Genomic DNA, 27,512 nt, shown 5'->3' on the forward strand with positions numbered 1-27,512 from the left:
GAGAGTATATGTGTGGCAAGAAAGTAATTTCGGTTTTTTAGTGTGAAATAAAAGTCATTTTTTTTTCATACAAAAAAAAAAACTTTAATCAATTATGTATTTTCCATTTTGTTCGATGACCTTTTGCCACCTTTGTGATAACTTCATAAATTCCACGCTCATAGAACTTCTGGTCGTTATCAGCCAAAAATTGAAGCAACTGCGATTTCAGGTCATCATTTACCATTCAAAGAATTTTGCAAGCTTCGAAATAAATAGTAACCTGATGGTACAAGGTCTGGGCTTTATGGTGAATGTGACATCACTTTCCAACCAAGCTGCAACAATTTTTCACGAGTTATTAAAGACGTGTGTGGTCTAGCATTATCATGGTACGATACAATTCCTTTATGATTTGCCAATTTTCTCTGATTGCTTTCTCCAGTTTTATTAGTTGTTGACCGTAAACATCTGAATTGATCGTTTGGTTCCTTGGAAGCTGCTCAAAATACACAACATCATTGTAATCCCCACCAAATTGACAACATGGCCTTTTTTTATGCAATTCAGCTTTCGATGTGGTTTGTACTGGTTCATTACGCTTCGATCATGATCGTTTTCGATTGATGTTGTTGTAGACACTCCGTTTTTCATTACCAGTGAGGATTCGTTTCAAAAAAGCCCGATTTTATTGAGTCTGACATGCATATCGCAAATATTGATTTGTTATGTTAAGTGAACCTCTTTCAATTCATGTGGAACCCAAGTATCGATCTTCTTAACGAGTTCAAGAAATTTTAAGTGATTTTTAATTGTTGTGTGTGATACATTTAATCTCTCTGCAATCTCTCGCACTGTTATATGACAATCAGATTCAATTAATGCTTTGATTCGTTCATCATCAACTTCAGTATTTTGACCAGAACGTTGGTCATCTTTGAGTGAAAAATCTCCAGAACGGAATTTTTTAAACCATTCCAGACATGTGCATTCTATAAACTTCACATATCTCTTTGTGAGCCTCGACTGCATTCTTGTCTTTACGGAAATAAAAAAGCAAAATATGGCAAAAATGTTCGTTTTTGCACTCCATGTTAAAATTGACACTGAACTAACAGCTATAAACATAATTACGCGCAATTTGCTTCTGAAGTAAGCTAAAAGTAACGGCTATCAAATGTCTAAAGGAAAAAATCATAACATTGGCAAAAGTCATTCAAAAGAATCGTAACTCTATGTATTTGTGAAAAATGAAATTACTTTCTTGCCAATATAATATAATATAATATAATATAATATAATATGATATAATATAATATATATATATGACTGCTAATTAAATATTTCTCTCGTTGACGCAAAGCCTCAAATTTTGAAGGAGAGTATATTTGGTCATATTTTCATTGGCATGGACATGGTTAAGAAGCTCGCTTTGCAACCTGGTGATTTCGGGCGCAATCCCACTGCGCAGCATCTTCGGTTTCTTGTACTGTTGTCCCGGACCAATCAAGGTCTTGTGGGTGAATTTAGTAAAAAGAAACTGTGCGAAAGCCTAATGTGTGTGTGTGTTTACCACCCCACCCTATCGCTTGACACTCGATCTTGGTTTGTCTGCGTCCCTGTAACTTAGAGGTTCGGCAAAGACTCACAGAATAAGTCCCAGACTTTGAAAATATGTACTAGGGTTGATCTGTCAGACTAAAACCTTTCAAGGCAATGCCCTAGCATGGCCGCAGTCAAGTGACTGAAACAAGTAAAAGAGGATACTGTGTTACTCCGCTAAAATATTACTTCTCATAATTGTTCTGGATCTTTGAAAAGCATTGTTATTCTTTTACTGGTTTCAGCCACAGGATCAGGTCATGCTGGGGCATCGCTTTTCTAACAGACATGAATTATCACTCTACAGTCCTCTGCTTCACATACTGAGCGATCGCGAGATACACGCAACTTTTTTTTAAATTACACCAGTGTGCATCTTATCACAAACTATCAGTAAACTCTATGGACTATTTCACAACTTTGAAGGGTCCCATCGAAGTAATATGTTGATAAAGGAAACTCTTATCAGCAAACGCCACTGATAAAATATGTTCTGCCCTAATAAATTTCTGATGTAATAATTGGAAACTAAGGCAGCGAGCTGGCAGAATCGTTAGCACGCCAGGCGAAATGCGTAGCTGTATTTCGTCTGCCGCTACGTTCTGAGTTCAAATTCCGCCAAGGTTGACTTTGCCTTTCATCCTTTCGGGGTCGATTAAATAAGTACCAGTTACGCACTGGGGTCGATATAATCGACTTAATCCGTTTGTCTGTCCATGTTTGTCCTCTCTGTGTTTAGCCCCTTGTGAGTAGTAAAGAAATAGGTATTTTATCTGTCGATACGTTCTGAGTTCAAATTCCGCCGAGGTCGACTTTGCCTTTCATCCTTTCGGGGTTCGATAAATTAAGTACCAGTTGTCTACTGGAGTCGATCTAATCGATTGTCCCCCTCCCCAAAAATTTTGGGCCTTGTGCCTAGAGTAGAAAAGAATAATTGGAAACTGAAAAAGCAGCGAGTTAGAAGACTCATTAACACGTCGGACAAAATACTTAGCGACATTTCGTCCGCCTTTACGTTCTGAGTTCAAATTCTGCTAAGGTCGACTCTGCCTGTCATCATTTTGGGGTCGATAAAATAAATACCAGTTGAGCACTGGAGTCGATGTAATCGACTTTGCCCCTACCTCGTACTCGTTGGCATTGTGCCAAAATTTGAAACCACTAACTGCAGAAGGAGTACGGATGAGACTATATTCTGAAATTGGCGCCCACAGTTTTTTGTTTTCTGATATTTTTATTTCTTTCACATAAACAATTGTAGTAAATGTCATATTGTTTCACTTGTTAGGACACTATCAGCTTTAATGAATTTGTGGTATATTAGAGTGATCTCCCTTGACTTTTTTTTTTCTCACTTTTAAGAACTGACGTGGTCTGCTATTATTCAGGCCAAATTCGGCTTCGAAAGAACAAGTTAACCGACCCGTTTTTTCGTTTGTGAAGCTTATTGTTCCCCATCTACATAATCCAATATGTCCCCTATCAAGATGATAGCAGTTTGAGAAAGATCAGACTTCTAAATCTAACAGATCACCATAGAAACACCCTCATTGAGTACTTATTTTTTAAGTTTGATATTTATTCTATCAGTCTCTTTTTACTGAACCACTAAGTCATGTGGACGTAAACAAACCAACACCATTTGTGAAGAAGTGGACACATACACATACATACATATATATATATATATATATATATATATATATATAATGATGGGCTTCCATAGTTTCCTTCTACCAAATTCATTTGAAAGGCATTGGTTGACCTAGGGCTACCATGCATAAACCATAAACATATAACTTCCTTTCATATGATATTTTCAGCAAAAAGAAAAATTTGATACTTTAACAGAAAAACATAACCAGCATTTATACAAAAACTCGAAGAATTTTTTATTCTGAAAGAGTCATGTTTATGTTACCAATTGGAGTAGATTGGCACTGGATTTTGCATTTATTTGTTCATCCAGCTCATTTTTTTCACTATAACGTCCTGTGTTCAAATCCTGGGGAGGTAGATAGAATTGATCTATTTGTTTATCCTATGCTGAATCATAAGAACATATCAGGGCCAGTAATTATTTAAATATTAAGTGGATGAGAGACAAATATGTACCAGGATAAGATGCAGATCTAATATGAGAGGCTTTTTTTGGACATGAATCTTATTTTACACAACTCCGCAAAACTGCTGCTGCCTATGCTAATGTATGATACCACTCTGTGATACCCACTCACAGCTAGATAAACATAGATGCCAAAGTCACACTATTTTGGCCATGGATACACACAGCACAAATGTCAGGATATGGACTGCTGACCTCTTGGTGGTTGTCCAGTGATTCATTGATTCATTCATCCATGACTTAAATAAAATTTAATACTTTTAATATATTTTACACTTGATTTCATCAACAATTTTTTTTCCTCCAAATGCTAATTCATTCTTTACAAGCTCAAAAACCACTTGTTCAAATTCATTTATTTAATGCATGCAAATATTTTAACATGTCTCTACAGCCATGCTAATATAGTTGGATAAGATTAAAATTTAAGAAATTGGTATGGTATGGTATGGTATGGTTATTTCTTAATCTACTCAAGCTATCAAGTGGGGATGATACCTACTTTATCGATCAAAAGGAAACAAACAGGTAAATCCTTAATAAAAAAAAAAGGTACAGAAACAGACAATGATAGAATTTGAACTTATGACAAAAAGGATCAGTTATTTAACATCTTACCCCTCATCCATTGGTACAAAGACAAAACTGATCCCCTAAATCTAATTGCAAAATATCACAGACAAGTCATTTTGCATTGGCACAAAAAGTGTGTAGTATTTCCTCGCATGAAATTCTGCCCAAAAAAAGTTTCCAACAAATGAATCTCTGGCAAGATAGACTTTATCCTTTCAAAACACTATTCTTTGGCATTCTCTACTCAAAAAAAGTTCCCTTTGATGTGTACTACACAAACGCTCTCATTTTTGCTGTAGTTTTTTGCTTCATAGAAGCATTCTCTGAAGACCAATGTGTGAATAAAACAGCTGCTGCTAAACGTGCTCTGTTTTCATAGAGATCCAGGTCATGGTACCATTCCACACTACCCCACTTCTGGGTCTGAAATAGAAATAGTAGAAAATATGTTTTTAAAAATTATGAATAATTAACATAATATAGTCTGTGTGTATGTGTATGTGTGCATGCACATGTGTATATATGTATGTGCACATGTATATGTGAGTGTGCATACACAGGTGAATATATATGTATATGAATGTATCTTTGTGAGAGAGAGAGTGTGTGTGTGTGTGTGCACATGTGCATGCACACACAAAAGCTACAAATTGGAATTGGTTGAACAAATCTTCAAACATTTCCCCCAAGTCTTTCAATTTTGCAGTATTCCATCTCTGCAGCTAAATCTTCTCTCAACACTGATGTAACCATTTATTTCTCATAATATCTAACATCAACAGATGATTTTTTTTTTTTTTAAAAACAATATGTATTATCCATTCACACACGTTCATGCCTATAGACTTGCCTTCTCTATGCACTAGCTACTGTATATATTTCTTTACTGCCCACAAGGGGCTAAACATAGAGGAGACAAACAAGGACAGACGAAGGGATTAAGTCGATTACATCGACCCCAGTGCGAAGCTGGTACTTTATTTATCGACCCCGAAAGGATGAGAGGCAAAGTCGACCTCGGCGGAATTTGAACTCAGAACGTAACAACAGACAAAATACCGCTAAGCATTTCGCCCGGCGCGTTAACATTTCTGCCAGCTCACCACCTTTTATAGCTATTGTATATGGCACAGAGTCATATAAACTGCTTTGAAAATTATTTAATAAATACAATATCAAATATAAGTTATGAGAAATAAACATTTAAAATCAAAAAAGAAATCCATTAAAAAAATAAATCAAAATTAATTCTAATAATCAGATAATTTTAAAAGTCATAAGCTAAAACGTCTATTCTCCACAAACAATCAAGCCAAGTTTCCAATTTATGGATATCTTCCTCCTCCCTTCCCACTAGTCTCAGGGGCCCTGTAAAAGGTCATGAGCACTGCTTGCTTCCTGACTAACAGATAAAAGAAAAATAAGATTTAACGTTTCTGTTTCCATATTAAAACTTACTGGAAAGCATTTTATATATAAGGGACATAATTCCCAACAAGAAAAGTTATTTGTAGTGTTGTTTTCATCAATAATATTGTCTTAATGTATTGTATTGATGATAAAAGACACATGGGAATATTAGATGCACCCAATCTTAGAAGCAGTCGTTGCATATCTCAGACTGAGTTTCAAACCAACAACTTTACACTCACTGCAGTCTCATCTCCTGAGAGAACTTTTCTGACAAGGAGACTATGGTAGCTTGGTCAAGCATTGAGGTGCCCCCCCCCCGCCCACCACGATGAACTCATCAAGAAGGCAATAGCACCAGATCCTTCCCTAGGTAACACCGCGTCATAACAACATACATATAGTAAGAACATACCTGAAATTCCATCTCCAAACGGGAAAGAAATACAGCATCATTCACAGTCAGGTGGCGCTCGACTAAACCCATAGTTAGTATCAGAGACTTCACACATTCAACAGCACTGAAAATCCCTGCAGACAAGTAAAAGATTTTAAAAAATCATTGAAATACATGGTATCACCATTTTCTCTCACACAAGAATTCACAGCAAGATATTATTCATGGGTTGGATATTTATCTATTACCTGTAACTTTTGTTTAGGAAATATTGAAACCAATATTGCAAACCTACAACTCTCTCATCAGTTCTATAGTGCTACCACTGCTTACAGTAGTGAGTTTACATCATGCAATGTGACTTAGTCATTGACAGTCAAGAATCTTGGTCATGGACACATGCTGTGACTGTGACAGAGTACTGAAACTGACAACAACACCAGAGCTTATGATTAAGTATCCTATCAATATCAGGTTGCTTGTGAGTACTAACTGGTAATGAATGACCCGGTACAACTTGTTACATGGTCAGGTCATCGGTGACTAAGCCAGCAACCCCACCAAGCTTGCTTGAAGACAAGGGTGATTTTTGGACACCCTGTGGGATGAAAAACAACTCATCCAAAAAGAAGATGAAGTCAGGAAAGTCAACAACCAACAAATTTTGTGTAAATATGCTTGTTTGAAATGTATGCAAAGACTGAACTTTTTAGTTGATTGCATAGAAGAAACATACCCACCAACAAACAAGTTTCAATGAGCAGCAACATCACTCTAAGATATGTACTTCAGAGATAAGTGGACATGTAGATCACCCTGAACATCCCATTGCATCCTTGATAAATTCCCTCTTAGCTAGTCAACCTTGCCACCAGTGCAGGAGGTCAGAGATGAACGACTGAGATTGGTCAACCAGGACAGCCTCCTTCACTATAATCCGAGTTCAATGCAAGTCAGAATTCAAACTTCTTCACAAATCGACAGCAAACCCTTCATCGCAATGTTCAGGATACCACATGCATCTGTGACTATGAAATACTGCCTACTCTAGCTTCATCATACACAAGGTATAGTATAGGCTAAAGCAGCAGTAAATATCCAGTATACACTGTGGGTAAATAAGAGGTGGAGTCTTGGTCATCTTCAAAGACACAGGCAAGCAACATATCCTATCAACTGAGTTATTTAAATCGTACATGATGGCTAGATATCTAAAAACAAATACAACTCTGAAACTATTCTTAATCCATTTTCTCTTTATCTAAATCCATTGCTGGCAGATATCACAGCGCACTGGAGTTAAACCCAGTTTCTAAATCTCTAAACAGTTCTTAAATATTCCTCATTTTATGTAAGACCACAGATTGTGCAGGTTTTAGTCAGGGAGGAAGATATGCTCTCTCTGATACACTCTCTCTTTCTCTTTCTCTCTCTCTCTCTCTCTCTCTCACACACACACACACACACAGCAGCTCAACTGCCTACATAAAGGATCTGCATATCTACAAGGTACCAAATTTTATTCATCAAAAGTGCAGTAACTTCATAAGGAACACATCATAGATAACTGTTAAGGAACATTAGCTTCACTAGCAATGATTTTTTTTTAAATCTCTTAGATAAGGAAGCCTATATGTTGTAAAATAAATTCCATGTTACTACCATTTACATTGAGTTGTATATCACATGGAGCATAAATAGACATTAATATGAAAGAACATCAAGAGAATATTATTCGGTCATGCAACAGTTGGGAAATTCAATAAATTAAATAAGGGAAAATGTAAACATCAAAAGTAACATCTACCTGTTAACCCCCACATGGTGTATGAATTCAGTTGTGTATGTATTCCACCTATCGTGGCATCTGAGATGCAAGGCAGAGCAAATGTTGTAGTCGTCTCAATTGGCACATTATATCTACAATCATAAAACAACCCATATCAGGATTACATTAACAGGTTACACGTTTACACTTCTTTAATTCACAGTTAAAACTGGTATTTCATTGGGTTTTTTTTTTGCCTACATAATGATGATGATGATGAGATGGCTAACTTTGATGATGACGGTTGAAACTTTACTGCAGCAACAGTCTCGAGTTGCTGGGTAAGGTACATAACTCCTGCTTTTCTAAGTACATTTGATTTGACAAACAGGTGCTATTCTTTTCTACTCTAGGCACAAGGCCTGAAATTTTGGGGAAGGGGGCCAGTCAATTAAATCGACCCTAGTATGCAACTGGTACTTAATTTATTGACCCCAAAACAATGGAAGGCAAAGTCGACCTCAGCAGAATTTGAACTTAGAACATAAAGACAGACGAAATACCTATTTCTTTACTACCCACAAGGGGCTAAACACAGAGAGGACAAACAAGGACAGACAAACGGATTAAGTCGATTATATCGACCCCAGTGCGTAACCGGTACTTATTTAATCAACCCCGAAAGGATGAAAGGCAAAGTCGACCTCGGCGGAATTTGAACTCAGAACGTAACGACAGACGAAATACCGCTAAGCATTTCGCCTGATGTGCTAACGTTTCTGCCAGCTCACCGCCTTAAACAGGTGCTATTCTATATCATGGTGGCATGCTTAGTAATAGCAAGAACATCTAGATGTAATATCAGTTATTCTCATGAAAACGATCCCAATAATGCTACCTTATGAAAATTGATGCAAAACAGTACAAAATCTATTCTTATAAATGTTTAAATTTAAGTAATTTCTGAAATCTAATAAATTCCATGGTGAGAAAATTTTGTTAGCACTTTCAATTTATGTTAGCACTATCAAGCGTTTTTTCTATTTATTTCATTCTTTATGCCACCTTCAAATCAATATTTCTTCAATTTTTTTTTGTCATCATATAAATGCAGGCATAGCTGTGTGGTTAAGAAACATGCTTAACAACCATGTGGTTTTGAGTTCAGTTCTGAATGTCTTCGATTATAGCCCCAGGTCAACCAATGCCTTATGGGTGAAATTAGTAGATGAAGACTGTATGGAAGTTCCCTGTGTGTGTGTGTGTTTGTCCCTACCCACACTAATTCACGACTAGCGTTGGTTTGTTTACATCCTCATAACTTAACAATTCAACAAAAAAGACCAATGAAATAAGTACTGGACTAGAAAAACAGTAAAAACTAAAAGAAATGTGAGGTAGAAGATAGTCAGTGTATCACACAAGAAGGAGAAAGTCACCAGAATATGAACAAAAACTGTTCAGAAAAAAATGACTGATATTCTACTACAATTGTGACTTCTCAAAATTTTCCAGGTAAAATGACAACAAATAACTTACCGATTTTTAAACCAGTCAATAATTGGATCCCACTTTTGTTTCTGCAGTTCCAATAAGTCCTCAGGTTCAGACATTCGATAGCTGCAAACCAAAAATATAAGCTTCAGTGTTTATGGATAGATAGAGGAAGGTTTTTAAATAATCTGTTTTCAGCATTCAGATTACTCTAGCAAACATAATGCTTACTTATCCACATTGTTTTGAATTAATCATGCATTATCTTGTAGCTTTGAGATTTTGATGATGTGATTGTTTATATTCAGAATGACATTTTAGGGTAACTGTCAGAGGCAGGATCTGGACAGTTTGAACATAAAACAGAATATTTTGGCCAGATATGGCAGGTTAAAATGTGAAAGGGTTAACAAATAAATTCTATGAAAACAACAATATACCAAAGGAAAGACTTCTAGCTTAATCTAGCTATTTAGTTTTTTAGTTTGTTTTTTTTAGTTTTTTAACAGGTACTGATGTGCATGTGTGGTTAAGAAGCCTGCTTCCCAACCATGTGTTCTCAAGTTCAGTCCCACTATGCAGCACCTTGGGAAAGTGTCTTCTACTATAATCCAAAGCCTTTCAAGGCTTTGTGAGTGGATTTAGTCGATGGAAACTAAAAGAAGCCCATATCATCATCGTCGTCGTCATTTAACGTCTGCTTTCTATGCATGGTTTGACTGTAGACTGGCAAGCCAGGAGGCTACACCAGGCTCCAATCTGATCTAGCAATGTTTCTACAGCTGGATGCCCTTCCTAATGCCAACCACTTCGAGAGTGTATTAGGTCCTTTTTACATGCCACCAGCACAGGGGCCAATCGCACGGCACTGGCATCAAGCACGCTCAAATGGTGCTTTTTACATGCTACCAGCATGGGAGTCAGTCAGGTGGCATAAATATATATATATACACATACACACGTGTCCATGTGTATGTGTGAGAATGTGTGTGTATGTATATATATATATATATATACACCCTTGTCTTGACATCATGTGATGATCATAAATGAGCCTCACCATCATCATATAAGCTGGTTTCCAGTCTTCCATGAGAAACATGTCTGGCTAAGGGAACAGGAGAGAATTGACAACTTGAAGGGCAACTGGCTGTAGAAAACCTGCCTCAATAAATTCCATCTGATCCATGCAAGCTTGGAAAATTGAGACAACATTAAATGATAATAACCACGAATTCTAAATTAGCCCTTTCATTACCATATTTATTTTGAGACACACTGTGTTTCTTTCAATTAATTTTAAATATAACAAAGAATTTAGTAAAATAACTTAGTTATCATTAAGCTAGTGTTAGGAACTTAAATTGTGACTAAGGTGTGGTGGGAGATTTTAATTCAAAATTTTTGAAAACCAGACATTGTACTACAGAGCCAAAGACGGTTTCAGCTGGGTTGGTAACAAAAATGAGGTTTGTAGCTTTTATACTGTTAACAGCACAGTAAAAAAGACAGTACATCAAAATGATAACGGTATCTTTTATCTTTTACTTATTTCAGTTATTAGGCTGTGGCCATGTAATGGCACTATCTTGAAGAATTTTAGTCAAACAAATTGATCACAGTACATTTTTTTTTTCTAAGCCTGATACTTATTCTATCAGTCACTTTTGCCAAACCACTAAGTTACAGAGACGTAAACACACCAATACTGGTTGTCAAGTGGTAAGAGTAGGGGACAAATACAAAGACACACACATACATGTATAAAACATATAATATATATAATGTTTTACCCAATGGGAAAACTAATTGTCACTAAATATGACTAGGGAGTTAGAAATACCTGCATTGCAAGAAATAAAAGCTAAAATGCTCTAAAACTGTACTCAAAGCACTTAATTGTATACATATATACTGACAGGGACTATAATTACCCAAAAACGTTGATCGGCAATTATATATATATATATATATATATATATACGAACACACATAGCTACCATCATCATTGTTTAACATGTCTCCCATTCATGGGCAGGACAGTTGACAGGAGCTAGCCAGGTAGAAAACTATTTATATATATGCATGCAACAACCTTCTTTCAGTTTCCATCCACCAAATCCACTCACAAGGCTTTGGTCAGCTGGAGGTTAAAGAAAACACCTGCCCAATGTGTCACATGGCTGGGAAGCAAACTTCTTACCACACCGCTATGCCTCTGATTAAGAAGCTTCCTTTGCAATCATATGGTTCCAGGTTCAATCCTACAGTGCAATAATCTACAACAACTGTGAATTGATCAAACTCACATGGTGTGTATATGTTTTTGTATGTGGGCATAAGATGAAAATTGCGAAAATACATTGTACAAATTTAGTTCTGTCCAAGTTATGTCCCTTGATGCCAAAAATTACTTGTCTTTTATCTTATACGAGATCGATCGACTATCGCAGGTTACGTTCCAAAATCACCTGCCATAGGTGAAAATCCACAAAGTAGAAACAGTACTGTAATGTATATATCTTTTCATTATTTTTATAATTTATATATATATATATATATTTATGTTATTATGTTATTATACAAAGCAACACCATAAAGGAATCGATGTATGCTTAAATAATAAACCGTGGTAGCTGAATTGCAATACGGTGAGGGATTACTGTATTACAGTTCTGAAGTCAATAACAATCAAATAAAACATTTTAAAATGGTGTCCCTATATGACCACAGTCCGACAACTGAGACCAGCAAAAACAAACAATGCACTAAAGAATAACAATTAAATATAATCAACTGCAGTAGAAAACTGTGAAGGTAATGGTAAATTATTTCATTCACACCAGTATGAATGACATTAGAAACAAAAGTAGACAGCTCAAGAGGGAATTGAAATAATATATAGAGAACATCATCATCATCATTGTTCTAACGTCTACTTTTCCAAGCTTCTATGGATCAGAACAGAGTTTATTGGGGCAGGTTCTCAAGGGCTGGATGCAGTTCCTCTACCTGTTTGCAAGCTAGGTGATATTTCCTCATGGCAGCGGTGAGCTGGCAGAATTGTTAGCATGTCAGGCGAAATGCTTAGCAGTATTTCGTCTGCCGTTACGTTCTAAGTTCAAATTCCGCCGAGGTTGACTTTGCCTTTCATCCTTTCGGGGTCGATTAAATAAGTACCAGTTACGCATTGGGGTCGATATAATCGACTTAATCCCTTTGCTTGTCCTCTCTGTGTTTAGCCCCTGGTGGGTAGTAACGAAATAGGTATTTCGTCTGCCGTTATGTTCTGAGTTCAAATTCTGCCGAGGTCAGCTTTGCCTTTCATCCTTTCAGGGTCAATTAAGTAAGTACTAGTTACACACTGAGTTCGATGTAATCAACTTAATCCCTTTCCCTGTCCTTGTTTGTCCCCTCTATATATATTCCTTGTGGACAATAAAGAAATAAGTATTTCTTTATGGCAAGAATGACATTCATTTATAAGAGTCATGCAGTGTCAAGACAAGGAAACAAACTCATGCACACACACACACAGATGTGCTTCTCTCAGTTTCCATCAACCAAATAAACTCACAAGGCCAAGACTATAGTAGAAGACTTAGCCCAAGACTATAGTAGAAGACACTTGCCCAAGAGCCATGAAGTGAAAGCTAACTCAAAACCATGTAGCTGGGAAGCACACAGCCACTCTCTTACTTTCTGTCTCACTCTCACACACACCTGATTCTTTTTACAAATCACTAATAGTAAGGCGCCGAACTGGCAGAGTCATTAGCAAGCTGGGGAAAATGCTTAGCAGCACTTTGTCTTTATGTTCTAAGTTCAAATTCCACCAAGGTCAATTTTGCCTTTCATCCTTTGGGGATGGGGGGGGGCAATAAAATAAGTACCAGTTGAGCATTGGAGATCGATGTCATCAACTTACCTCTCCCACCGAAATTATTGACCTTGAACCAAAATTTGAAACTAATAGCACATAAGATGACACAACCAATTTTTGTCATTTTGATCATTTGAAATGAATACATTAAAATGTTGAGTAACGAGTTTATGCTGATGACATAACATCTCAAACATTAAGAGAAACACATGTTAAAAATTTTGCCAATGTATCTTTTACTTTCCACTCATTTAAGTCACTGGATTGCAGCCATGCAGGGACACCAACTTGAGGATTTAGTCAAATAAATCGACTCCAGTAATTATTTTTAAGTAGTCTGGTACTTATTCAATTAGACATTTTTTTGCCAAAGCATTAAGTTTCAAGGGTGTAAACAAACCAACACCAGTTGTCAAGAAATAAAGGGGGACAAACACAAACACACAGTTTCTGTCTACCAAATTCACACTTCACACACAAGTGTCACACAATCTACCATTCATTGAGAGAGAGAGAGAGGAACCCTTTTTATGCTAACAGAGGTAACATTTGTTTCACCCTAACCTTATTCTAGCTACTATGCTTTTCCAACACCCACTTCTGCTAATAAGTCAGCATGAGAAACAAAGACAGGATTGTTGTTCCTTCTTGAGCCATGCCTGTCTCATAAGGGCCGGTTTCCCGGTTTCTTAGCGTATAGGTTCCACACCTGGACGGGACGCCAGTCCATCGCAGGTGAGCTGCAAGATGTAGGAGGAAAGAGTGAGAGAAAGTTGTGGTGAAAGAGTCAGCAGAAGTTCACCATTACCTTCTGCCGGAGCCGCGTGGAGCTTAGGTGTTTCGCTCATAGACACACACATCGCCCGGTCTGAGATTCAAATCCACAATCCCTTGACCATGACTCCGCTGCTCTAACCACTAGACCATGTGCCTCCACAAAGATAGGATGGTCAAAGCTAGAATGCCTTAGATCAAAAGTTCTGCCAGATCAAGGTTAAGATTAAACAACAACCATCTAGTCTAACTAGACTTTTTGGACATTAACAATATAAACTTTGAATAACAAATGCTGAATCCAACAGACCATCAGTCTCTATTTGGTGTAGTAGTAATAATAGTAATAATAGGAAACACAACACAGTATTGCTTACCACAATGTATCTGTTTCCAAAAAATGTAGAATTGACCGGATCAGATCTGTTTTAGAACGTTGCAATGGGTTGTCAATAGCTGTATTACATAACGTGGTCTAGAATATAATAAAAGAAGACAAGAGTCAATTGATAAGGATTGTATCAAATATTATATACAAAGCACCAGACATCACCATACACAATTACTATGGAACTATAATCTCCAGCAACTGCTACAAGGAGAACCTTTTACAATGCTGCAATAGCTGCATTAAAGATACATATTATCTATTCAGAACCAAGAAATACTATACCCTTGATTAGTTATTAACATCCTCAAATCTCCAACTATAGAATATTACTTTCATATCCTGATGGCAATAACTCATCTTCTAGATCTTATAAGTTCATATCTGAACAACAAATGATTTTCCACTTAAAATATGGAAATAAAGAAGTGTTGTGTGCTCAAAGTGAAAGGAACCTGCAGAACATACATGCAGGTGTGGCTGTGTAGTAAGTAGCTTGCTTACCAACCACATGGTTCCAGGTTCAGTCCCACTGTGTGGCATCTTGGGCAAGTGTCTTCTACTATAGCCTCGGGCCAACCAAAGCCTTGTGAGTGGATTTGGTAGACAGAAACTGAAAGAAGCCTGTCATATGTGTGTATGTGTGTGTGTGTGTGCATGCATATGTGTGTGTGTGAATGTATCTATGTGTCTGTGTCTGTTCCCCCCACTATTGCCTGACAACTAATGTTAGTGTATTTACATCCCCATAACTTAGCAGTTCAGCAAAAGTGACTGATAAAATAAGTACTGAGGCTTACAAAGAATAAGTCCTGGGGTCAATTTGTTTGACTGAAGGTGATGCTCCAGCATGGTCACAGTCAAAATGACTGAAACAAATAAAAGAATAAAAGAAAAACAAAGAGACCAAGGAAGATTTGAGGTGAAGTAGTGATCTTAAGACATCTCATGAAGGGGACAACAAAAAACTATACTGATTGGCAACACACAGTGCTGGAGTGGACCCATCCACCCATTTAAGTATAGCAAAACATGTCAAAAGGCTGGGAGACAATATATATATATATATATATATATATACTGTCCAGTCTACATGTGTTGCCTCTTCCAACACCTTGTTACTCATCCACCTCTTTATCACTCATAACTCAGGATCAGAGTGAGCCTTTTCTACTCACTGTACTATGCTCCCTGCATACCTAGAGACGTTACTGAATCTACCCAGCCCTATCATCTCTCTGAAAATAACTCTTTTCTTCCTGTTCCTTCTGCTATGATGCCTATGTAACAAAGTATGGCATTGGAACTATCTTTATTCAATCCCCTCCCAAACACCATCCTTATCATTATCTCCTCTGTCAATGACAAGGCTAATGTATAAAAGACTGCATCAAACCTGCTTGTACCCCAAACACTCTATCATCACCCTATCAATATGTCCAGTCATTACTTCCTCTCTCTCTTTGACCACTTGCTATTGTTATCTATTATTCACTCTTAAATCCATCCATTTCTACCTCCATTACTATCCATCATCCTCTCTCTCTCTCTCTCTCTCTCTCTCTCTCTCTCTCTCTCTCTCTCTCTCTCTCCTCTACTTTCTCACTCCATTCAATTTGTTTCTACCCTCACACTGTTGCTCATCAGCCTTTTCCTCCCATTGCTCTCTTCTCAGTTATGTTGCTTTGAATGAATGAACACCTCACAGAGCAGTAAGGACTCTTTAGTTTTATGAAATATACAGCAACATTACAATTGTTGGTGTACAGCAAAATGCACTCACTACACTCTTTAATATGGTTGTCAAACAAGCACAGAATGCTTTAGTCTTGTCGAGAAGATGACAACCTCTCTAGTGCTGGTGCCATGATAAAATGTATTCAGTTGACTCTGAATAATGATTAGCAATAGGAAGGGCATCCAGCCATAGAACCTAAACCAAAATAGAGTGTACATACAAGATGTGGTCCTCCAATTCCTCTAGATTGGGCAGCAACTCTGGATAAGAACCAACTTCATCAATGCCAACACAGAAAATGAACATGTATTGATGATGTTTATGGTGATGGTAGAGGTGGTTATGATATTTATGATGATGGTGGTGATGATGCTGCTACTGATGATGATGATTATGATGACGATCCAGTCTCTGACCTATTGCTGTATCATAACCTCTATTTCCTTCTATTACTATTACAACAGATTTTACTTTTTGTTTTGTTTTTTTTCAGAACTTACTACCTACCATTCCTAACTTCTACTCCAAAGCTACCTATTGCTTCCAACCATCCCATTTTCATCTGGTAGACAGTATTTCACTCCCTAAAACAAAAGCCAACAAAATTTTCATGTAGCCTTTTATTCTAACAATCACCATTCCACCTGTTTCCATGAAATGCTTAACTCCAATTCTTTAAACTTCATATTCACCACACCACTCTCATTCTTTCCTGTCAATATTCTAGACAGCACCCTGGTAGATAAAGCAATTAAGGATATGAAGCCAGGAACAGCCCCCGGCCCATCAGGAATCACCGCTGAAATGCTTAAAACACCTGGTGGTGTGGGCTATTGCCTAGTCACCCATATTGTAAACTAAGTAGTTCATGACTGGCATAGCAGCACCATAGTCAACTGCTATAAAGGTAAAGGTGATGCTTTAGATAGAAATAACTACAGAGGTATCAAACTGCTGGATAAGGTGATGAAGGTCATGGTGAGGGTCATAGCCCAACTAACTAGGGAGAGAGTCTTCTTAGATGAGATGCAGTTCGGTTTTGTGCCAGGTAGAAGCACCACTGATGCTTTATCCCTTGTACGGCAACTGCAGGAGAAATACCTAGCCATGGCTTTTGTGGACTTGGAGAAAGCCTTTGACAGGGTCCCCCAATCCCTTATCTGGTGGGTGATGCAGAAACTGGTGATTGACGAATGGTTACTAAGGGCTGTACAGGCCCTATATAGAGATGCCATCAGTAGGGTTAGGATTGGAAATGAGAATAGTGAAGAATTCCAGGTAGAAGTAGGGGCCCACCAAGGATCAGCCCTCAGGCCCCTCTTATTCATAATAGTCCTCCAGGCAATAACAGAGGAATTCAAGACAGGTTGCCCCAGGGAACTCCTCTATGCTGATGACCTGGCCCTCAAAGCAGAATCACTACCAGAACTAAAGAAACTTCAAGTTTGGAAGCAAGGTTAGAATTGAAGGGCCTTAGACTCAATGTTGCAAAGACCAAAGTTCTAGTAAGTAGGAAGGTGAACACATCACATACCCTTTCAGGTAGGTGGCCCTGCTGGATCAGTAGAAAAGGTGTAGGTAGAAACTCCATAAGATGTACCCAGTGTAAGCTATGGACACATAAGAGGTGCAGCAACATCAAAGGAAGATTAACCAGGAGGACAGCTTTCACATGCAGCAGATGCACAGGGGCAATAAACATCACAGATGCTCAGAAAACAGACTCCATCACATGCCAGGGAAGAAACTAGAAGTAGTTGATAGCTTCCACTACCTAGGTAACCAAGCCTGTAGTGGGGTTGGACGCTCAGAGAGTGTTAGAATAAGAATAGCCTGGGCAAAGTTCAGAAAATTTCTACCCCTACTGATGACAAAGGGTCCCTCGCTCAGAGTGAAAGGTAGATTGTATGATGCATATGTGCGAACTGCCATGCTTCCCAGCAGTGAAACATGGGCCGTGACTGCTGAAGACATGCATAGGCTCGAAAGAAATGAAGCTAGCATGATCCACTGGATGTGTGATGTCAGTGTGCACACACAACAGAGCGTAAGCGCCCTGAGAGAAATGTTAGACATAAGAAGCATCACGGAGGGGCGGGGGGCTTAACATTTCTACAGTAGAGAATGGGTCTTCTTGAGTACAGCAAACCACCAGGTATCTTGGTTTACAAGAGAGACGTTTGCATTAGTATGGTCATGTACTGTGGATGGATGACGAGAGCTGTATGAAGAAGTGCCACTCCCAAACAGTGACCTTCGAATGTTGGGCCTCACAGAGGCAATGACAAAAGCCCGAGAACTCTGGAGGTATGCTGTGACTGAGAAGACCAAGCAAATAAAGTGAGTCCACTGCTGTAACCTACACCAGTGTCACATAACCAGCCCACTCAAAAATACCTTGGATTGTAGGGTAACATGCCGTGCATGAGGAGACCTATTGAGTCAAGTACATCAACATCAGCAATATCAAAATCAAATCAAATGGAAATTGTAGTTGTGAGCTTCATGCCAGTAGCACGTAAAAATCACCATCCAAACGTAGCCAATGCCAGTGCCGCTTTGACTGGCTTCCATGCCGGTGGCATGTAAAAGGCACCATCCGATTGTGATCAATGCCAGCTCCTCTGGCCCCTGTGCCAGTGGCATGTAAAAAGTATCCACTACATTCTCGGAGTAGTTGGCATTATGAAGGGCATCCAGCTGTAGAAACTCTGCCAGATCAGATTGGGATCTGATGTAGCCTCCTGGCTTCCCACACCCCAGTTGAACCATCCAACCCATGCCAGCATGGAAAACGGACGTTAAACGATGATGATGATAATAATAGACAAAACCTACTTTACATAAACACAAAAGAATCCATGAAAAACATTAAAGCACACAGAAGAATATACTGAAGTTGACATACCAAATGCATTTTGTTTTGTTTGATTATATTCTTTTGACCATTCCATTCAGTAGCAACAGCTAAGGCCAAGCTTTCATTAGGAACAATGAAGACGTTACCAAGAGGTGTCCGAAGTTTACGCTTGTCAAGGTTGATTTCAAACTGGCCTGAAAGACAAAAAAAAAAACAATGGATATTTGGGAAAATCTCATCAAATAATAATAATTATAATTTCTAATATGGAAACAGAGAATTAATTAAATGGACATGGATTTTAACAGCTACTTTAATTTATCAACCTAGGAACAATAAAAGGTAAAGATGACATTGGCAAGATTTGAACTCAGATTGTGAATAGCTGTAACAAATAAAGGAAGAATATCTACATTGTCAACACCAAAAAACCAAGATACCTGGTGCTTTGCTGTACTCAAGAAGACCCATCCTCCACTGAAGAAATGTTATGGCCACCTCCCCACCCCCACCCCAGTGAAGAAGACTGGCCTTCAAGAGTCCTGTGCCAGTGACACATAAAAAGCACTCGTGACAGTGCCACATAAAAGCACTCATGCTGGTGCCACGTTAAAAGTATCCAGTACACTCTGTAAAGTGGTTGGCATTAAAAGGGCATCCAGCTATTGAAACAAAGCCAAACCAGACTGGAACCTGGTACCGCTTGCCAGCTCTGGTCAAACTATCCAAACCATACTAGCATGGAAAACAGACGTTAAAGGATGATGATAATGATGATACACTTACATAATTGCTCCTACCCCCACTGACTGACATGAACAAATCATGGTTCAGCAACCAACAAAAGTAACAAAAATGCAATTCACATTACATATACACTACGCAACAAACTGATGAAGCAATAACACCAGAGACATCATCATCATCATTTAACATTTGTTTTCCATGCTAGCATGGACTAGATGGTCAGACAAAAGCTGGTAAGGCCAGAAGCTGCACCAGGTTCCATAGTCTGTTTTAGCTCGGTTCCGATGGTTGGATGCCTACCACTTTACAGATTATTCTTAATCAACTTTAACAATCTTCTAACAACACAGCCTTATACCTAAGTAAAAATCATTATTAACTAAACTATAAGAAGGGGAAAATAGATTGAAGAGGAAAAAAAACTCACCATTATTTTGAGAAATTGTTGCAGTCTTGTAAAATTTTTTCAATTCTGTAAAGAGATTGGTAAAAAAGGGAAAGCACTTAAAATTACTGATAAAGAACTCAATTTGAGATTGGGTTAAGAACAATAATTTACATAGAATAATTTTAAAATCCATACACCCAGTTTAAAATCACCTGATTTTAAGAGGAATACATTTTAGTGCAAGGATTTAGGCCAGACCTCTGGACTGAGAATGACCCAATTCAAAAATAACTTCTTCCTTTTCTCTCACTAATTTCAGGGTCCCTGAAAAGGCACATAGACCCTACTAATCCTCCACTGACTAAACTAAACAAAAAATTGTTTTAAATTACTTGATGGCCGCTTCACATTGAGAAGTTTGGCCCAGTCAATTAGTTTTCTTTTCATCAGCAACATCATTTAATGTTATTTTTCCAAGCTGACATGGGGTGGATGGTTTGACAGGAGCTGGCAAACAAGAGTTGCACCATGTTCCATAGGCAGTTTTGACCTGATTTCTACAGCTGGATGCTCTTCCTAATACCAGCATCCAAATACCAACCACTTTACAAAGTGTACTGGGTGTTTTTTTTTATGTGACACCAGCACCACTGCTTTTTATTTGGCACCATCACCACTGCTTTATACATGGCACTATCACCAGTGCTTTTTACATAGCACCAGCACCTGTGCTTTGCACATGGTACCATCATCAGTGCTTTTTGTGTGGCACCATAAACAATGCTTTCTTGACTGTTAGGGAATGAAATGGGGAGGGAAAAGGTTGACAAGGTAGAGGACAGTGAATTGGCCAGATGAGCAGAGCATCAGACAAAATGTTCTGCAGTGTTGGCTACATTTCTACATGTTCTGAATTTAATTCCTGACTAGTTCAAATTTACTCTTCATTTTTCTGGAGCCAATAAGATAAGCACAAGACAAGTTGTGGGAACTAAGTAGACCACGTACTAGGATACTGTTAACAACATTAAGATTGCCACCAAGTTCAGTGAGGAATTTAACTCTTTAACATTCGCATTATTCTGTCAAAAGTAATGCTTATTTATTCACATTGTTTTGAATTAATCAGGTATTATTTTGTAGTTTTGAGATTTTGATGAGGTAACTGTTAATTTTTTAGAATGATATTGTAGGGTTGGTGTGATCTGACCAGCTTGAACATAAAACAGGTTGAATATTTTGTCTGCATATGGCTGGTTTAAATAATGAAGGATTAATGTATAAATAGATGGTCACTAAGACTGTCTTCAATAAATGACATTGAAGACAGTTTTATAAGATGATACAACATAAAGTTTTAGGATTTATTGTTCTTGGAAACTTTTATATGCAATAACTTGGTTTTCAACTATTATAAAAGCTGATACAGTGCAGAAGAAACATGACAGTCAGTCCTGTCAGACAACTTGTGTGAGTGGTATAGTTTGTATTAGAAAGAGCACACACTATTAAAAAACACATCAAATCAATTTAAAACCCTAATTGCACATACAGGACTAATACCTATTTCTTTACTACCCACAAGAGGCTAAATACAGGACTAATACCATGATAGCACTACAAGGCTCAGTGGTTAGAGCATTAAGCTTGCAATCATGTGGTTGTGAGTTCAATTCCCAGGCTGGGCTTGTGTTGTGTTCTTGGGTAAGCCACTTCATTTCACATTGCTCCAGTTCACTCAGCTGTAGAAATAAGTTGTGACATCACTTGCAGCCAAGCTGTATCGGCCTTTGCTTTTCCCTTGGACAACATTGGTGGCATGGAGATGGAAGAACTGCATGGGCAACTGCTGGTCTTCCACAAACTTGCCCAGACTCGTGTCTCAGAGGGGAACTTTCTAGGTGCAATACCATGGTCATTTGTGACCTAAGGGGGTCTTTACCCTTTACCGCACATAGTAGTATAGTGGCAAAGTAGGAATATTAGACCATGTGTGAACACCCTTCAAATCCCCATGCCAACTTTCTTTCTTGCAGATACAGAACCAAACAACCAAAACACCATCAGAAACTCCCCTCTCCCTGACAGACTGCACCACCAATATATGTATAACAAATGGTAGGTTTGGAGAGATTGTGGAGATGCCATTGACTGAAGACAGTACTGGCAACCATTTATTGATGTTAAATTCCTCACTAAACTTTTTGGCAATCTCAACTTTGTTAATAGCACCATAGTGCATAGTTTGTAGAGTTCCCATAACCCTGACATTTAATTGGCCCTTATTTTATTGATTCTAGAAGAATGAAGGGTAAATGTGAACTAGACGGGATTTGAACTCAGAAAAAATTAAAATGTAACTGCACACTGCAAATTTCTTTCCAATCTGTCCAGCTTTACCCTTAATTTCCCAATGAGTGACCAACAAGCTCACTCATTGATTCCAGACTGATACTTTTTGGAAGATCGTAAAGGTTGCTTAAAGGTTGCTATGTTCATGTCTATTTCAGATATTTGTGTATGCATATCAATATGTTCATACACATATTAAAGTCACTTGTACTAGTTTTCTTAAGAGACAGAAGATTACACAATTGTAGCCATAGTAATAAAATGAAATTGTTGAAAGAGATAATCGAAAATAGAGTTTGGATCTATTACGTTTTAATTTATTTTTAACTAGTCGTAGAGACCCTATATTGTAATGGAATAGTAAAGAGGAGTTGTGATATTTTTACTTTTGCCGTCAAGAACATTGGTTTCGAATGAGAAAAACACGTTTTCGCAGTTCTACAACTGGAAGACATGAAGGATGTCCTTCACCAGAGTTGCTACGGATGAAACTAAAACTGGGGGCTGTTTTAGCGATCCCTGATTAAATCATTAAAAATAAAACACAACTCCAAAAGCTGTCTCTCCTCTAACTAGTCTAACACAGAAACAACGAGATCATAACAGTTGTTTAGCATAAGGTTAATAGTGAGCGATAGGCCTATCTTTGATAAACAGCATTTCAGTTGTTACCATCACGACTTCCTAGGAATATCTAAATCTATTTTATCTAATGCCTTTCCTTTTTCTAAGACAATAAGGGGTGTGATTCGAGGGAGATTTGGTAGGGTCTTTAACAGGACAGGCAACCATATGGAGGCTCCCTAATATAATAGTAGGTTTGTGTTTTGCTAAAACGAGCAGCGTTACACATGTATAACATTGGGTTTTCTAACTATATAAATACACCATCAAACACGAGTTACAACCCGACTGGGGGTCAAGGACACAGCAATGACGAAGATATAATAAACTTTTTAACAGTGTCTAACGACAAACAAAATTTGATCGAGGACAATATACAAATATTCAAAACCATATATATATGTGTGTGTGTGTGTTTATGTTTATATATATATATATATATATATATATATACACGATAGTTAAGAGTGCAAGTACTTTAGATAACAAGGCAAGGCTCGCTTAACGGGTTACTAGGTTTCGATTCCAGATTAAGGATATTTCAGTTCCCATGCACTATTGCCTGGAAAAGGCTTGAATGGCATGATTTCCCATTTCCTCCTTCCTTTGAATGTATCACCATAAAACCCAAAGTCAAGAAAACAATATTTACAAGATTTTAGAGAACCAAAGACGATCAACGTAAAAGTGTATTAAAATTTCTTTTTAAGAGAACGATAACAGCGCAGAAATAATTTTAGTACAGGAGTCAATATACCTTTCGAGTGTAATTTCCTAGTAAATACAGTGTTTATGGCATTAGAGAGGGGAAATTTCTTGAGAAAGGGATGAAACCGTTGCAAAACACCGTTAGCGGCAGCAGAAGCCATGTTGAAAAAAGAGAATTAGCAAGTTGGTTTGTAAAATGTCATCTAATTGGTTAATCAGACCGGAAGTAGGCGTAGTAACCAATTGATGTTGGCGTTACATAGCAGGCGTAAAAATCTTCTAAGTGGAAGACGTTCATTCTTCCGTGTTTATGGTGTAAGTAAACAAACCTAGCAAAGTGCTTCTAAAAAAAAAATGCCGCAAAATATCATAGACCCTCCACCGCCCGAAAACCATCATCTTGCTGGAATGCCCACAAATCTTTTATACAACGGCTCTCGATTCAACGGACATCAAAAAAGCAAAGGCAATTCATACGATGTTGAAGTGGTTTTACAGGTGAGAACGATAAGTTACTGACTAAATCTATCCTATTTTGCCGAACAATCTGGTTTTTTTTAGCATAAATCTTTCGACTGTTTCCTCCTATATCAGAGCAATCGCATTATTACAGCATCTGCAGTTTACGTCCACCACTGCATCATTTGCTCTCCGATGTAATTTGAAAATGAAAATTTCAATGTAAATGTCAGCTGTCTCTAACATCATCGTTTCTCTTTCTCTCTCTCTCCGCACACACATACACACATTATATATTATATATATATATAATATATATATATATATATATATATATATATAATATATATATATATAATACATACTTTTGTGTTTCTGAATTTGTTCTCGATTATTCTTGTTTTCAATGTTTTTGGTCATCATATTGAATTAGAAATATGTACTCTGTGTGTGTGTGTTTATATGTATATATATACACACAGACACACATATATAGATATGTATGTAGTCACAATCTGAATAATGTGAATTAAGAAATATAGGATCAGTAATCGCGAAATGTCTGTTTCCTTTCCTTGTTGCATTCATGAATAAATTTGCTTTGGATTGTTATCAACATTGTCTCAGTTGATGTTCACGAGTTCTAATGATAATTATCCTAAGTGTGTCCTATGATATGATTGTCCTTCATGTCACACTATCTCATATCAATGTGATGTCTGTCCATCGAGAAAAGACATTGACATCAGCATGTGTATCTCTCTCTCTCTCTATATATATATATATATATATATGAGAATGTTTAAAGCTGTCATTTGCTCAATGCTTTTAAAACACTGTTGATGGATTGGTTCTGTTTAATAAATGCACAGTTATACCAGTTATGTAGCTGGAGGTGAAGACTGTAGACTAGAAAATGTTAATCTCACGGAAAACCCTCCTATAAGAGCTATATCACTTCACGATTTTATTATTATTAGTTTAAATAATGCGACTATGCCTCATGGAAAGATTCATGTTTATCACATTTACATGAGATAAATTAGTTTTATCGTCATGTGTATGGAAATCTAGAACTTACCTTGTATATTTATAAATTTTTCGTTCGTCTTTTACCTGTAGCACTCTACCTGCTGATAGTTGCTTGTTTAGCCTATCAAATTTCTAGACTAGAACTTTGTAATAAGCAGATATTTTTCTCTCTTCTGAGAGAATTTTTGTTTGTTTGTTTTTTTAACCTTTTTTGAAAGTGATTTCGCGGGTAATTAAGTGTGAGCCGGTTTCGTTTATAACTTGCACTTTAAACTAAGTGGGGGTGGCAGTCACGACGCGATCGCTCAACTTGCTAGAAATTGCAACCAAATTTTCCTGAAAATCACACCGTACTATTTTAAATAGAATTGACACATTGGAATGTGTGATCCAGGGTTAACACTTGAAAAAATAATTATTATTATGGGATTGTTACCGCTTAAAGACTTGTGAACAAAGGTCACCTGATTTGGGCCTGACCTGAATCAGGACAATAATTATTACATAAGCTAAGTTGCTCTCTCTCTCTATCTCTGAGAAACATACTTGGTGTACTTTTCTTGAATATTAAAATTTACTTCATCGATCTAATCAGAGTATATTACTTCTTACATTCACAAAATGTTTACACAATTTTTTGAAACACTTATTAAAAATATAAATTAGAATAGAATACTTCCAGCAAAGGAAAAATTTTTCTCACTGTTTGGCAGATTATTTATTAAGTTTTCCTCGTGTGTGTATGTGTATATATATATACATATATATATATATATATTGTCCACGTTTCCATGCTTGCATAGATTAGAGCGGGTTTTAGTGGAGGCAGATTTCTTCAGCTGGGTGCCCTTCCTGTCATTAACACTCACCTGTTTCCAAGCAAGGTTATATTTTCTCATAGCTAGACGTTTTGTTTTGTTTTCTTTTTCATGGAAGACTGACAGCAAACTACCTCGCTTGTATGACGATGATGTTCATTTACAACCATCACGCGATGTCTAAACAAGGGTACACATAAACAAACACATACACGTACACACAAATGTGTGCGTGTGTATGTATACCTACGGTGGGCTTCTTTTAGTTTCTCTCTACTAAATCCACTTACATGGCTTTGGTTGACTTGGAGCTATAGCAGAAGACAAGGTGTCACGCAGTGAGATTTAACATTCAGATTACTATGTCACCTGTAATACTTATTTATTCACATTGCTTTGAATTAATTTTATATTATCTTGTAACTTCAAGATTTCAATGATGTGATTATTTAGTTTTAGAATGACATTGTAGATTGAGGTGTGAGAGACCAGATTCAGTCATCATCATCATCATCGTTTAACGTCCGTTTTTCATGCTAGCACGGGTTGGACGGTTCAACTGGGGTCTGGGAAGCCAGGAGGCTGCACCAGGCTCCTGTCTGATCTGGCAGTGTTTCTACAGCTGGATGCCCTTCCTAACGCCAACCACTGTATGAGTGTAGTGGGTGCTTTTTACATGCCACCAGCACAGAGGTCAGATGGAATTTGTTCTGGAAGATTTTTTTAACAGCTGGATGTTCTTCCTGTTACCAACCCTCACATGTTTCCAAGCAAGGTAATATTTCCCCATGCCCGAACATGTTTTTCATGGAAGGCTAGAAACATACAACATTTCTTGTATGGTGCCAGTGCTTGCTTACAACCTCAATATCAAGGCAAGGGTACACACACACACACACACATACATATATTTATTTGTGTGTGTGTTTGTGTGGAGATTTACAACAATCTGGAGTCATGCAACATTGTGTTCCATTCCCAAGAATGGCATCCTCTCTCATTCTGCCAACTTCTGACCTATTTTCCTCAATCCCAACATCTCAAAGATAATTTAGATGGTTTTAAACAGCCACTTCGTCTTCAGTATATCTCTCCATTTTTATGCTCCGGGAAAAGAAACAGCATTCCTACAGGCATACAGTGTCCTTTCTTTCTGCTGTTCCTTATGTTACTGTAATGGCCTCTGCTCATCAGAGCTGGTTGGGCTTATATGCTTTCACTCAGGTTTGCTGACCCACTCATCTCTCCTTTCATCTCCCTTATTCTTACTTCCCAGGCCCTGCACTAAGCATTGTGCCTAGTCTTTCCTTCCCAGAATATTGACCCTCTGAAGCTCTCTCTCTCTCTCTCTCTGCTCATGTATTTCCTTAGGTGTTGACTTACAAAAGATTCA

The 27,512-nt window shown here is 37.6% G+C and overlaps 2 protein-coding genes across 6 annotated transcripts in view; one reads left to right on the plus strand and one right to left on the minus strand.

The window, feature by feature from the left end:
• Nucleotides 1–3,448: 3,448 nt before the first annotated feature.
• Nucleotides 3,449–24,012, minus strand: LOC115210309 (ATP synthase mitochondrial F1 complex assembly factor 2). The gene is made up of 8 exons (XM_029778837.2): nt 23,860–24,012; nt 20,166–20,210; nt 19,040–19,185; nt 14,383–14,480; nt 9,394–9,474; nt 7,894–8,006; nt 6,105–6,220; nt 3,449–4,702 (listed from the first exon to the last, which is right to left on the minus strand). The coding sequence occupies exons 1-8, from the start codon at nt 23,969–23,971 to the stop codon at nt 4,550–4,552; spliced, it is 864 nt and encodes a 287-aa protein (XP_029634697.1). The 5' UTR covers nt 23,972–24,012; the 3' UTR covers nt 3,449–4,549.
• A 39-nt stretch (nt 24,013–24,051) lies between these two features.
• Nucleotides 24,052–27,512, plus strand: part of LOC115210319 (glucose-induced degradation protein 4 homolog) — a 41,202-nt gene continuing 37,741 nt past the window's right edge. For all 5 annotated transcript variants that reach the window (XR_005000382.1, XR_003881435.2, XR_003881439.2 and 2 more), the window contains exon 1: nt 24,052–24,308. Coding sequence is in view for 2 of the 5 variants with exons in the window: in XM_029778873.2 (XP_029634733.1) it covers nt 24,165–24,308 (144 nt within the window). In the remaining 3 variants the exon portion in view is untranslated. The remainder of the gene's footprint in view (nt 24,309–27,512) is intronic.

This window comes from Octopus sinensis, linkage group LG1, assembly GCF_006345805.1.
Source record: "Octopus sinensis linkage group LG1, ASM634580v1, whole genome shotgun sequence".
Lineage (NCBI taxonomy): Eukaryota > Metazoa > Mollusca > Cephalopoda > Octopoda > Octopodidae > Octopus > Octopus sinensis.

What these genes read in the sequence shown, in the direction of transcription:
- LOC115210309 (XM_029778837.2), bottom strand. Translation starts at nt 23,971, where the DNA reads ATGGCTTCTGCTGCCGCTAACGGTGTTTTGCAACGGTTTCATCCCTTT. An exon ending in TAGGAAATTACACTCGAAAG is followed by an intron (nt 20,211 to 23,859) that starts GTATATTGACTC and finishes ATCTCTTTACAG; the next exon opens with AATTGAAAAAATTTTACAAG. An exon ending in ATTGACTGGTTTAAAAATCG is followed by an intron (nt 8,007 to 9,393) that starts GTAAGTTATTTG and finishes TTATGATTGTAG; the next exon opens with ATATAATGTGCCAATTGAGA.